Source organism: Microchirus variegatus, assembly GCF_963457635.1.
Source record: "Microchirus variegatus genome assembly, chromosome: 1".
NCBI classification, from domain to species: Eukaryota; Metazoa; Chordata; class Actinopteri; order Pleuronectiformes; family Soleidae; genus Microchirus; species Microchirus variegatus.
In genome coordinates, this window is record NC_139802.1 from 18236511 (window position 1) to 18250517 (window position 14007).

The 14007-nt window shown below is 39.8% G+C and overlaps 1 protein-coding gene across 1 annotated transcript in view; it reads left to right on the forward strand.

Annotated features, from left to right (window-relative positions):
- Window positions 1-14007, forward strand: part of cdk14 (cyclin dependent kinase 14) — a gene marked incomplete at both ends in the record, with an annotated part of 117760 nt that overhangs the window by 63528 nt on the left and 40225 nt on the right. The window contains one exon of the mRNA XM_083894614.1: window positions 5999-6122. Coding sequence (XP_083750740.1) covers window positions 5999-6122 — 124 coding nt within the window. The remainder of the gene's footprint in view (window positions 1-5998; window positions 6123-14007) is intronic.

Below are 14007 nucleotides of genomic sequence, written 5' to 3' on the forward strand. Positions count from 1 at the left end.
CACAAACCAAAAAAAAAAAACAAAGAAACCAGAAAATATTCACAGAATAAGAAGCTGACAAATTTATCAAAATAGTTGATGATTCATTTAGTTATAATTGAATATTTGAATAATCGACTAATTGTTTAAACCCTATACTTCCATTTGCATGCAGCAGAGCATATTAAATGCCCAATAGAGTAACAACTGTTCATATAAATCTAATAAAAGTATCTCCTTTTACTTGCCATGTGTTGTTCAGTTGCTTTGTGTACAATCTGCAATCAAAAACTAGACGGGTGCCGATATATATATATATATAAATAAAAAATCAACATAGACCATGTATTAATCAGAAAAATGCAATTTTAACTATGTAAATGTTACACACTCACCTTTAACTAGTCATAACTTTAGTACAATTTATTTTGGTCCATATTTACAAGTCAAAAGCAATACATTGGCTTTAAAACTGGCTGGATCAAAGACTCGATTGACATTTCTCTCGTCCAATCATAACAAAGTTTCACCCCACAAATACGCCCACTCTGTCCAGCCAAACACGAGCAACATCATAGCCAAACTGTCCATGTTGTTGCTCTATGGCGTGTGCAGTCGTGTTTCGGTCGTCCTATATTTACACGCACACACAGAGGCCCCGCAGTACGACCACACGGACGCTCATTAAAACATGAGCCAATGACACTTCTGGCCATATGTGGAGCTTTATAGTCCTACGCAGGCCTCAGCCACATCGTGCAGGGTCTCTTGATTCAGCCCATTAAGGACAACACTGTAATAGCCTTACTGGAAAGATAAGGGTTTTTTTCCTCATGCCTGCTGGCAGATGGGAGGATGGTTTCACCCCATTTAACACTCCTTCATTTCAGCTCTGCATCAGTGTTCTACTGATTTCAGCAGAATGCCACTCTAGAGGTCTGTCAGTGAATGTGGAGACATGTCCTCAGCGGCACTTCTGTTGACGGACTCTTTGTCAGGGTTATGTTTTAACTTTCTCAGATGGTCTTAACTCACAGAACATGTACTGTTGATAGATTAAACTCCATTAGAGATATTTTTTATGATTATTGTAGTCAGTCTGTCTATTGGCGATGATGATTGGACTCAGAGTCTCTCAGTAGGTTTGTAAGGATGACTGTGTTTGCCAGGACCAAAATGTCCTTGGTTGTTGTTCAGATACATTGTGTTGCAAATGATGACAGTTGTTTGTGTTCAGTGCAGATAGTTATTATAATTTTTTACCTTCATTTAACAAGGAAGTCACATTGAGAATGGGAGACCTGGCCAAGGAAGCAGCCGTACAAAATCACAAAAAACGACATTGAAACACATTTAAATCAAAGACCAGTGCAGCATATGACATAAAAGACAAATGACAGCAAATCTAACTATTTCCGGTGCTCTTTCGAGAAAAACACCCACAGGCCATTGTCACCACATTCATTATGATTATCTTGAATTTGCTGAGAGATAAGGTGCATTATAGGACAATTTTTTTCCCAAGGTCTGTAAAACCTAGGGGACAATGTACTTGAGCATACAACGACCCCTTTCAAGTTAATATTATGTGTGAAGTATACCAGGCTTTTGTGCTCAACGATGGTCTACAGCATTGGTTCTGAAACTTTTTATACCAAGTGCCATCTGAGAAAATATTGAGCTCTAAAAAGTAACACCATTAAAATACAGTGGTGTAAATAATCCGCACAAAGTCAGCTACGGACTTCTCACAGCAGGCAGATTTATTCCCAATAAGATAATTTGCTCCCTCGTCATTCTCCTCTTCCTCACATACGTATACTGCGCACACTGGTGTAGTGAAATTAAAATTCCTCAGCCCCACTCCGATCCCCTGGTACCCTGGTATATACTTTAGAACACTATTTATGCTTTCCCTCCAAGTACCACCAGAGGAAGTTTGCGTACCACTGGTGGTGCACGTACCACAGTTTGAGAACCATGAGTCTACTGAAGCCAATAAAACAGAACATTTCAAGGTATCTCAAGGATCAGAAAACCAGTCTGCTTTGATTAATTACCTCATGTTTCGCTGCTCATTAAGTATGAAACTAATATCTCTCCTATATTTAAGTGAGTGATAACACACAGCTGATATGATCCATGCTTTCCGTTTGCTCTGAGTGTGATAGCAGTGAGAGTTTCATCATTAGGGGAATGTCAGTGTGTTTATTGGTGTGCCGGTGATGGATTATTGTGGAGGCAGTCGAGTCACTTTTCAGATGATAGATTGTGTTAATAGCTGTTTTAACTATGGTCTAACTATGTGTCGCATTTCTACTGCAGTCCTGAGCTGATCACGAGTCTTGATTAAACAGTCTCTCTGCAATCTGCAGGGGTTTTCGATATAGATGTAGACATGGTCAAAAAAGACCTGCTGAGGTTTAAACCAAGCATCGGAATGAAGGCAGAAAGGTGACTGAATCGACTCTGAATGTGGCATGGTTGTTGGTGCCAGACAGTCTGGGTGGATTTCAGAAACTGCTGATCCACTGGGATTTTCACCCACAACCATGTGTAGGGTTTACAGAGAATGGTCTGAAAAAAAGAAAATAACCAGTGTGGAAAATACCTTCTTTGGTTGGAGGAGAATGGTGATACTGGTGAATGGGTAGAAAGGCAACAGAAATCGGCAAGCAATTTATGCACACGTAAAACCTTGAAATTGATGGATTACAGCTGCAAAAACCCTCATCCAATTCCACTTCTGCCACTTTATTATGTATCTTTGTGTACCTAATAAAGTAACTGGTTTATTGTCACTTATTGTTGGTCAGATCTGCTCTGGATTTGTTCCAGACTAAAGTTTCTTTATTATGTATAAGAAATATTGGTCGAAAAGGACATTGGAGGAGGTCCAACTTAGATGAGTAATAATTCCTCCAGCAGAGGACGAACACTAAGACACTGCTTTAAAAATCAAGGGGGGAAAAAAGTCAAATGTAAAATCACATTAATAGCTTTAGGGAAGACGCCAAGCCCCTGAGTGCTTTACAGTAGGAAACATAAAATGACTTAAAGCTGAGGTAGACTTTATTGATCAATAATTCCATAATAACCTAAAGTAAATCATATGAGCTCATAGAGAACTACACTTCTGCTCCTCCTCAAGGCTCCAGGGTTTCCAGCCTTGGGGAAAATCTGGCCGGTGACAGGAGAGATTGACCAATCACAGCACATCAAAGAAATTGAGCAAATCCTCATATTCTGAAACCCCAAATTTGGTATTTTTGCTTAAAAGAATGTGGCCACACACACTGTACATATCGACTGTGCATGTTCCAGGTAGGGCAGTACATCGGAGTGGAATAAACTGTGGGATAAGGTAACATGCGTGGCATGTGAGACTGAACCGAACACTCGTGTGAGCATGAATGGAAGCGTGGATGTGGACGTGTGAGCAGGAACACTTGCGCAACTCTCTATAGTCGGCGAACATAAAAGGTCTCAAGAGGCTTTTGCTGACAAAGGATGCTTTGTTTCTGTCAAACCTGAGACGGCATGCTTTTCTTTCCTAACATTCAGCCCAGGTTGACGTCTCATGTGACTTGTACGGTGAATGGAGTCAGATGTTCCCTCCTTTTTCATTCAAATGCAGAATTTGCCCAAGAACTGACTGTGTTTAAAGCACTATTCGGACGGGATTTGTTTTTTATGGGTAGGTGGAGGAGTGTAATTTTACCACAAGACATCTGTAATATTAATGGCCAACTCGCATGGGATGATACATCTTAGTAAAACTACCACAAGTGTGAGGGGTCAATCGATTTACGCACCGCAGTCACCTCCTGTCCTCATGTGCTTATGATGTTGCTTCCTGTGCGTACTACACTGCTTCCTGATATCCACAAATTATGTATAGAATTTGTCATTTGTATATATATATACATGTGTATGTGTACAGTATATACTTAGAATGGTGTTCGTCAGTTTGACACAGACTTGTTCGACCGCCGAGTGCAAAACTGAATGCTTCCTCAAGCACCTTCATGATTTAAAATCCGTGGAAATCTACCTATAAATGGGATATGATGGAATATTTACGCACATATTTATTGCTGGTCTATTTGCATGGGATAAGTATGATGTTGGGTCATTTTTCACAAGGTAAAAGTTTCTGTAATCTTTACTATTGAATCGTTTTTTTTTACTGACGCAGCACATTCGGATGGGGCTACAATCACTGAGAAGCTCTGGTAATAATAACCCCCACCTCTCCATGTAAAACTGATCATATCCATGAGTGTTAGTTGAAAATCGACCTGTTTTGACCAGGTTGTAATTATTATTGCCATTGTCATCAAAATGACCATAGAGGTCCCCTAAAACTGCCCTAAGCACACTTAGCTGTTTGAAGTCTGGGCCAGCCACACAAATAAAAAGCTCCAGAGTTTGATGATTGAATTCAAAGAGAGAATAAAATGCCTTTTTCTCTCCCTCCTTTTATTTCCTTGCAGTTGCACTTCTCACAGTGTCAAGGCTTCTGGGTGTTTGATATACACGAGTGAGCACACATCTCCCATGCTAATTTTCTGCACCGCAGTTCCTCCCTCACTCGCCGAGTGCTGGTTTAGTAAATCACTGACCCGCTGAGTCCAGATGCCAGACAGAGCCCGTCTTTGATTGGACTTCACCGCACTTCAGTCAGCTTAATTGGCCACAACTGCATGAGATAAATGAGAGGGGAATGCTGAAGATGGCGTAGGACCGAGCGATACATGCTAATTACCTGTTGATTGACATTTCTTACCAGAGCTCAGATGCAAAACAAAACAATTGTTTTTGGGGGGGGTTTAGCCATGACTTTGATTAAATTACACTTAGGTCTATCTATCTATCTGTCTATCTATCTATCTATCTATCTATCTATCTATCTATCTATCTATCTATCTATCTATCTATCTATCTATCTATCTATCTATCTATCTATCTATCTATCTATCTATCTATCTATCTATCTATCTATCTATCTATCTATCTATCTCAGATAGTGGTACCTTTTCAATATTGCAAGGATAATTGCCACGAAATGTCAACAATTTACCTCTGGTCAACAGCACCGACGAGAACCGGCAGGGAACAATATTTGCTGAAGGGTGAAAATGTGTGCGTTTGTGTCTCGACCCTTTCTGGACGAAGGTTCAGTGGTTCCAACTTTCTCCTGTCACGCTGCCTCCCTGTGCCCTGGTGTCAGCAGTCCTGCTGCGCTCGGTGCAATCGATTTCGCTGCCCTTCACGGAAAATGAAAAGGAGGCGGCAGACAGCGCTCCCTTTTTTTTACACCTACAAACACATCTGCTGTCACCTCGCTGTCACCTCTTCCTGATCCAAAAAGATGTTCACGGTTGAAGGAACATGCCTTCTTACACCAGAGAAATTATAGATTAAACATATCACGAGCCACACTGTACTGTACTGTATAAACAGAAGAGGTCTTTTTTGAATCAGGAATAGTTACTTTATTTTTATATGACCGTCTCATTAATGCGAACAATATTCAGTGGTGCAGGTGAAGAAGACGGTGGCTGTGTTTTTGATGATGTGGTCTCCCTGTCTGTTCTTATCTTGACTAGAGTGAAGTCACAGCTCAACCGATCAATAGGTTTTTTTCCACACTTATCCAGACCTGCACAGTTTAATGTGCCATATGCCATGGATGGGAATTAAAGCAGAGACAAATGGGATGCTATTATGAAAATCAATGACGGTGCTATCAAGCGTGTGATGGGAAAATATTGCCCTCCTTATCAGATCTGTCTTTGTATGCAAATCTGGCAAAAAATAATGGAAGCTTCCATTTTATTCGATGGCATCACATTGTGACTTTTACCTGTCTTTATGTTTTGTGTTGTCTTTGTATTTGTAGTAAATCGCTGTAAACTGTATAGAAAATAATATGCTTTTTGATTACAGAACTGTCACAGTTACAACATGAAAGGTCCTCCTGTTAAACGTGTAACTTCTCTTTTATATTTTCCAGCTCTTCCTGTACCAGTTGCTCAGAGGCCTCTCCTACATTCACCAGAGGTACATCCTCCACCGCGACCTGAAACCACAAAACCTGCTCATCAGCGACACCGGAGAGCTCAAACTTGCTGATTTTGGTAAATATGCAGAACAGCGATGCTTTCACTGTGTGTGTGCATGTGTGGTTTTTGACGAGAGGATGTCTATGTGTGTGTGTGTGTGCTATCAGCCGACGTTGCATCTGCCATGGAAAAATGAGAGGTCTGATCGATTTTTGGTGATTGTTTTCTTTATATATATATATATACATATATACCGTACCGTACTGCTGCTGTTTAATTTACTTTATACCTTTAAAGTCAAGCTTCAGTTCAGTATTTACAGTTACAGATGGAGCACGACCACATGAGACGCCATTAAAATAGGAACTTTTATGCTCTAATTTAGTGGTTCTTAAAAATGTTTTATACCAAGTACCACCTGAGGAACTATTTTGCACTCTCAAAGTAAAGTTAAAAATACAGTGGTGCAAATAGGTCGTGCAAAGTTAGCCCCAGTGTGAACTTTTCACAGGAGACAGATTTATTCCCAATAAGATAGTTTGCGTTCCCATCCTCCTCCTCTTCCTCACTGTATACTTCACACGCTGGTATAATGAAATTAGATGGAGGTGGAGCGAGAGATAAGGTGCTGTTTTGTTTAATTTTCTACACTCCAATCACATACCCTGATATATATGTACACAGTAGAACAGTATTTCTGATTTTCCTCCAAGTACCACCAGAGGAATCCCCCGTACCACTAGTGGCACACGCACCACAGGTTGAGAAACATGGCTCTAATAATTCAATTTATTGTATTTTACAAAAATCGGGTTGGAGCATAGGACACTCAAAAAAAATAAAAGTCTTTCTGATTAGCTGATTGCATCGATTCAAATTGTGTATTTATTCTGAAAACAATTAATTGACCTAGCAGCAGCACATTAGGGATGTAAATTCATCTTATATTAACTGCAGAGTGGTTTATATCGTAGTGGAACGTAGAAAAACAACACTGCGACATTCTTTCAATGTCCAGTTTTAATCAAAGCCGAGTAATTCTGTTTCTGTATGTTTGTATATGTGTGTTAGGAACATATGGCTTGACTCCATGCTCGGTAAACACTGCATACAGGGCTTATTTGGCATCCTGTGGGGGGCAGACAGACAGACAGACAGAAAAACCCCGCCTCCTGTACACACCATCCATTTACATTCACCCACTCGTTCCTTAACACCTTGAAACTCCTCTACCCATTAATCTACTCCTTTCCTCTCACCCGTCTGACCCTCTTGCCATGTGGCACATTATTAATAATGCAAACCTTGTATTAGTGTCGGGACATTACTGTGAGGGAAATGGAAGAGAGAGAGAGAGAAAATAATGGACGAAATACCAAGTGAGGGAAAAAAAAAATGGCCTATTAGTCTGTCGCTGGAGCCGTGCTCATCAACAAACGTGCACAAAACACAGAATCAGCCTTTGCCTGAGGGATGCCAGATGACGAAGGCAAAAGGCCATTCGAGTGCGTGTGTGTGTGTGTGTGTGTGCGATTGTGTGGCCGCCAGCGCTCCCTGTGGTCCCCGGCCTTGGCAGCAGGAATACTAACGGCTGACAGCTGAGGCCAGTGGCACTGGTTTAGAAAGATGGAGGCAGAATATTAACAAATGAGCAGCTAAGGGGGGAAAATGAGAGGTGGTGGAGAAGTGTGAGTGAGGCTTGATGGGATGGAGTCGTGGCTCGATAGTAAGGGAAAACTATTGTGCGAGCAAATGAGGTTATAAAGTCAAAATATGTCTTTCTGACGACTCACTGCATCATTCTGGCATTTGATGCTTGGGCATGTTTTATACTATTCCAATGTATATGGGTTGAGATAAGATTATCATTCCCGAGAGAGGAAATTCAGATTGACACAGCAGATTTCTCAAAAATATTTTGATTATTATCAAGTTCTTTTTTAAATAATTAAATCAAGCTTTCTGATTTGTCGGCTTCTTAAATTTTCTGGTTCCATGGCTCCATTTGACAATGAAATCATTAAGACTGAAAAATGTCGGTTTGACTTCACAGAAAAATCATCATTTCAAGGTTTGGGGGAAAACACAGATGAACATTTTTAAAATGTTTCCTTTTTCTGAGGAAATAATCATCAGATGAAACGATTATGAAAAAAAATAAATCATAAATCTTAAGTTGCAGCCCTGGTAATAAGAGATAAACAAGACTCGAAATAGAACAGAAACTAAAAGAAAAATTAAGTTATCGTACATGGAAACTATGAATTAACCTTCAGAGACAACTATTTCCTTTTGTTGATGATATTGTATTGTTGTGATATGTGATATATGGATAAGATAAGAAAGACAATAGCTATATAAATAGCTATATACAGTATTTATGGTAGTTTTGGATCATGTTGCAAGCGTGAAATTGCTAAATTCACATCATATGAAACTGCTGTGACGGCATCACTTTAAAAGTTGCTCTTCGTCAGAAAATTGTGAGACAAAATTATCACCTTTCCTTCCATAAAGTTTCAGTAAGAGCTCCTTCTCTGCAGCTTTTAGAGCATTTTAGAGAAACTGCTTTGCTACTTCCTGGTCATTGCACTTTGTTCGGAACCTTCTTCAGTGAAAATGAGTCTTCGACCGTGATCCTTGTAGTGGTGCATTGATCCATAAGTTTAATCAACTTTCAAACAAACTAGATCTTTAAAGTGAAAAGTGTTTCATCACTGCATTAACTCGTGCGTTAAATAGCTCCATATTTGGACAACAATATCCGATCCAGAGTGTTTGCTTGGTGACACGGATCTTCTCAGTCTCACAGGCTTGATAGTACATCGAGGAGAAATCTTTGAGTATCGCACAACACTTTAATTCCAAACAGGAGCCAGAACTCTACAAAGAGACGGTCCTCTCTAGCTCTTGACGCTCTGCTTTTAGTCAGAAAATCAATGCTCTCCCTCACTGAACAACTTTGTGAGGTGATATTAGGAGAAGAGGGTGAAACGCTAATGGCAGCCAAGGACAAGAAGAAAGCCAAAAGACACTTTTCAAATACGTGCATTCCGATTTCTATTAAATTGCATGTATTTGGAGTCCCACTTCGTAATGATCGGAATGTTTTTGACAGTCACCTGATATCTCCAATCTTCATCATATAACTGCAAAGATTTGTTGGTTCTGCCCAAGAAATTTACACACTCGTGAATCCACGGAGAAAACACTTTGAACTTGTCAATATCACAGGGTTTAGTTTCACTCTTTGCCGCCTCACTACTGCCTTCAATATTCCCTAATAGCACTGTTATGACACACTGCATCACACTGTTATGACTTTTTTTTTATGTATGAAGTCGATGCCTTTTAAAGAACATTTATGAGGGCCTTAAAGCATTCTTTTATGTCACGGCTGAAGTTAACTGTGCTAGTGTTGCATTATTTGTAGGAGACTTTCAGGCTGGCGTTAATTCACTTTTTTAAAGATGGTCTCTGGAAGTTGTTAAAGTTGTATATTGTGAGTAGCTGGGGCGACCATTAGCTGACTTAGCAGGTATGTGCTGCCATATAGGTGAGGGCCCTCATACCCCTGCTGCCGGGGGTTTGGAGTGGAGCCAGATGCTTCCCTCTGCTCTTCTGTGGGTTTACTCACTTTTTAATGAGCTACACAAACAACCGACACATAAATGAGCCTGTGAGGAGACCACGTGTTTCATATCAAGGACATAACTAATCGGAGCCAACTTAAGTACTGTGTAGGGAGTGATTTATAATATTTGCGTGGTGGAGCTGTGCGGGTCCATAATCCCTAGATTTACCACACCATTAAATCTGAGGCAGAATATAGCACTATGGGAAATCTAGATAGTTTTTTGTGAAATGGTGACTGGATGGAAGAAAATGCTGAAATACTTGACCAAACAAGCTGTATAAGGTGTTTTGTTTATATAAGAGCACCTCTGGAAATACAATATCAGCACATTCATGTGAAAAGAAAAGATTAATGTCGGGCTCTCTGCTTCATTTTGGAGCCAAGTAAAATAATCCTATATGTAGCATTTTTTAAAGAGAGGGTGAACTATAGGGCAAATGTGTTGCAAGTACTGATGTCATGTGAAAAAAGTTATTTTCACCCACAGACATGACCTTAGATGGTATTAGTCACAGATGTTTATGATTTACTCTATTACTTTAGATTAGAAAGGCTTACCTGTCGCCAGTTTGTCGGCAAACACCAGTTCATACTATAAAATACATTCAACACTCATGCGTGGAATTCACATCACTGATAATTGTTTAAAAATCCAGTCGAAATCAGAAAACTTAAAAATCTGAACATTTTGTAAAAAATGTGCTTGTTTCAGTTATTGTCCGAATTGTTTGAATTCCAAGTTAGTGTAGCCAGAAATTCTTCAGGAGGCTACAACTAACGATTATTTGTATCATTGAGTTATCTATCTATCTATCTATCTATCTATCTATCTATCTATCTATCTATCTATCTATCTATCTATCTATCTATCTATCTATCTATCTATCTATCTATCTATCTATCTATCTATCTATCTATCTATCTATCTATCTATCTATTTTCTCAATGAATCGAGTTATCGTTTGGTTCATGAAATATCAGAAAATGTTGATCGTGTTTCTCAAACCTGGTTACATGGAGCAAAGAAACCAGTAGATATTCACATTTAAGAAGCTGAGAAATCCAATAAATTGTGTTAATTCTTAAAAGAAAATAACAAAAAAACACTGAAACCGAACCGAACCGAACCAACTAAGGCAGTACCAGAGGTGATTTATCTACAGTTGCTTTTTTTGGTCAAAAATATACATTTTACTATAAATTACAGTTCACTACCTCACTTTTAAAGAAAAAAAAAAAGCATTTATCCTCACACTTGAGAAGAACCTGGAACTTAATAATTATTTGGCCATTTTTACAGGGGGAGAAAAAGTACTACCTCATTGTGCCATGTTTAAAAAGAGTTATTTTTGACTTTTAAAGGACATTGAAGAGAGAATAGCTGGCTCAGGGTTACAAATCATAAAGTTTCGTGTGCACAAAAATCACAAGAACGTCCAATTTATTAACTCAGAATCTCAAACTCATGAGCCATACTTTATATAGGACCTACTGTACAGCAAGTGTTGGAGTAAAAAAAAAAGAAGATATTTAAAGGTGCATTATGTAATAAATCTAAAGCAACTGGCCATAAAATCCTCCTAATATGTCACAGAGACGCTGGAATAATGACCATATAACAAACTGAACTCACCAACAACAACAGTACAGCCAAAATATTTGCAAATCTGCAATGAGTGCAAATCATGTTTATGTTTTGAAATAATGTTTTGTATGTAGCGCCACCTTTCGCCGTCTACCAATCATTGCAGTCAATAGAGTCTCAGCTGCCGAGCAACCACGGGTTGCCAGTTACGTCAGAAGACCAAACCTAAAAGACCTCGGTATTTTGAATTTGAATGTAGTAACCGTTTCTGGCCACATTCTTACATATGGCACCTTTAAGTATTTGATCACAGCTTATGTCAGCTCTGTAGACGCTGTGTATTTTTCACTCCGCCGCGGCTTTGCTGTAAAGTAACAGCTGCTGGGATAATGATGTGTGAGGAGTGAAGTAATGTGACAATAGCGCTGAAGGAATTTCTCAGGCATCTGGAGCCGACTGTTTGCCGCTCCCCAGTGGACTGTTCCACCGCGCGCCTTGCAATAACACCGGGACGAGTGGTGGTGGCGGGCCGTTGTTATTTATTTATTTCAAGTCTGGATACATAGGGTGTGGAGGTTTGCAGATGGTAGTTTGAATAGTGGCTACTAATGTGTCTGTGCCTCTATGTTGTTTTCTGCCCAAAACTGAGGTCTGACCGAGTTACATATTGGCGTGTTCGTGTGTGTGCACATGTGTGTGTGTGTGTAATGACCCTACTCTAATGTAGAGCTCATTACAGTCCACTTTGTGTTGGGAAGTGAGCTGGGACCGCAGCAGGTGGTGTCTAAACCCACACACACAGAGAAATTGACACAAAGACCAGTTTTTCCTTAAAGACGGCCAAACATGGCAGCGTGAACCCCTGAGTCTTATTCATCATCTCGTAGCTCAAACAACAGAAAAAAAGGTGCTGTTTTTATTTCCTTCCCTTTTATTTCCTTTTCCTCAGACATTATCCAGAGGTCATTCACTGGCCATGTTTTTTTTGAGGCTCCACTGTTTATATTGCTTCCCTGGGTATGGCCATTTGAAGTATACTAGTCTCAATGGCAAAGTTTTAGATTGCAAGGATGGGGCTCACATGGACCCACTGATATAAATGGGTGATCTGACAAGCAGCTGATGAGAATGCTTGGTTTACTGGTTTGGAAAATAAGGAACTGGAAACAGTTGTCAGAATGGACAGGGAATGTTCAGGTGACGATCTGAAAATAAAATGAACAGGAAATGAAATATCTTTTTTTTTTTTAAAAGAGGTGACTGAATGTCATACACTTAGAAATAAGGGTTCCAAAAGGGTTCTTCTACAAAGGCTGAGGTTCTACCTGGGAAAGGGTTTTTCAAGAGTTCTTGGTAACACTAATGGTTCCAGTAAGAACCATTTTGATCCAAAGAACCCTTTAAAACCCCTTTTCTGAATAAAGGGTTTTAAAGGGTTCTTGGTGGAACCCCCAAAAAGGGTTCCAGGTGGAAGTCAAAAAGGGTTCTCCTTTGAGGACAAGCCGAAGAACCGTATATGGTTCTACTTAGCACTTTTATTTCTAAGAGTGTATGTGCATGTCATCATTCAAGATATGATACAGAAATAAAGGACACTCAGTCTGGCCCTTGAAGGATGATCCAAAAATGATTGATGTGAATTTGATGAATGAATATGATTCATGAGAACGGTTGATTGAACCCTAATGAAGAAACTAAATGGATGATAATGATGACGATAATGACTGAAACACAGCCACCATTTGACATTACTACTTAAGGGTTTTGTCTCTTTCCCTTCTCTTTGAAACCTTTCAGAAGCTTTTAAGAATATACAGATGGAGAGAACGGAAACTGAAAACCAAATTGTTATTGTTATTGTTATTATGTTCAAGAGAAGGGGATCAATATAAATGTAGATTAGTTTTATCACTGTAATGACCAGCTTAATTGTCTATTTCAGCTTTACACACTAGCAATCGATCATTATCCAGACTTCAATGGGAAATATCAGTATAGCTTTTTGCAGTGATGAGGCTCGGGTACTTTAAAACTCTGAAGGCTATGATTTGTGTCGATGAAGATCGTCTCTCTGTTTGAAATCAGTTCGACTTTCACTGCAGCCACCGGATGAAATCGCTCGCATTTCCTGTGTCTGTTAACCTGTAGTGACACAAACAAACAGTGCATTTGCCAGCCATGTTTTTTTTGGGGTGTTGTCCGTGATTCAAACTGTTTTTAGAACATGCTTTTTTGTTTTTCGCTCTGTGAAGTGATTTCAAACGGCATTAAAATGCCTGCTGGCAGCGTTCTGCAACTTTCAATCTGCTGCACGGGAGAAGAGGAGGGAGGAGGAGGAGGAGGAGGAGAGGTAGGCAGGAACAACAAAACGATCTTCAAAAGAACAGTGGGTTGTTCTCCCTGGAGAAGAATACTATTTTAGTCCTTCTTTGTATCCTTCATCATCTCACTGCAGTATCCAGCACCAACTCTTCTACTCTTAGGTGCATGATCTGACCCCTGTTGTAGTCTAAGATGGAGATGCATAATTGACTGGAGAGCAGCGACCTGGACAGAATGGCAGGTCAGCGATAGTAGATGAAGGTCTCCCTCTCCTTCTTCTCCTCTTTAATCCATAGGTCAGGACTTTGAAGTCAGACGCGCCAGTGTCTTTGGACTGGAGGGATTTTTCAGGGGTGAAGGTCAGCAAACACAGTGGTATTGCTGCTGACCTACCTAACAAATAAAGCAGTCTTGTC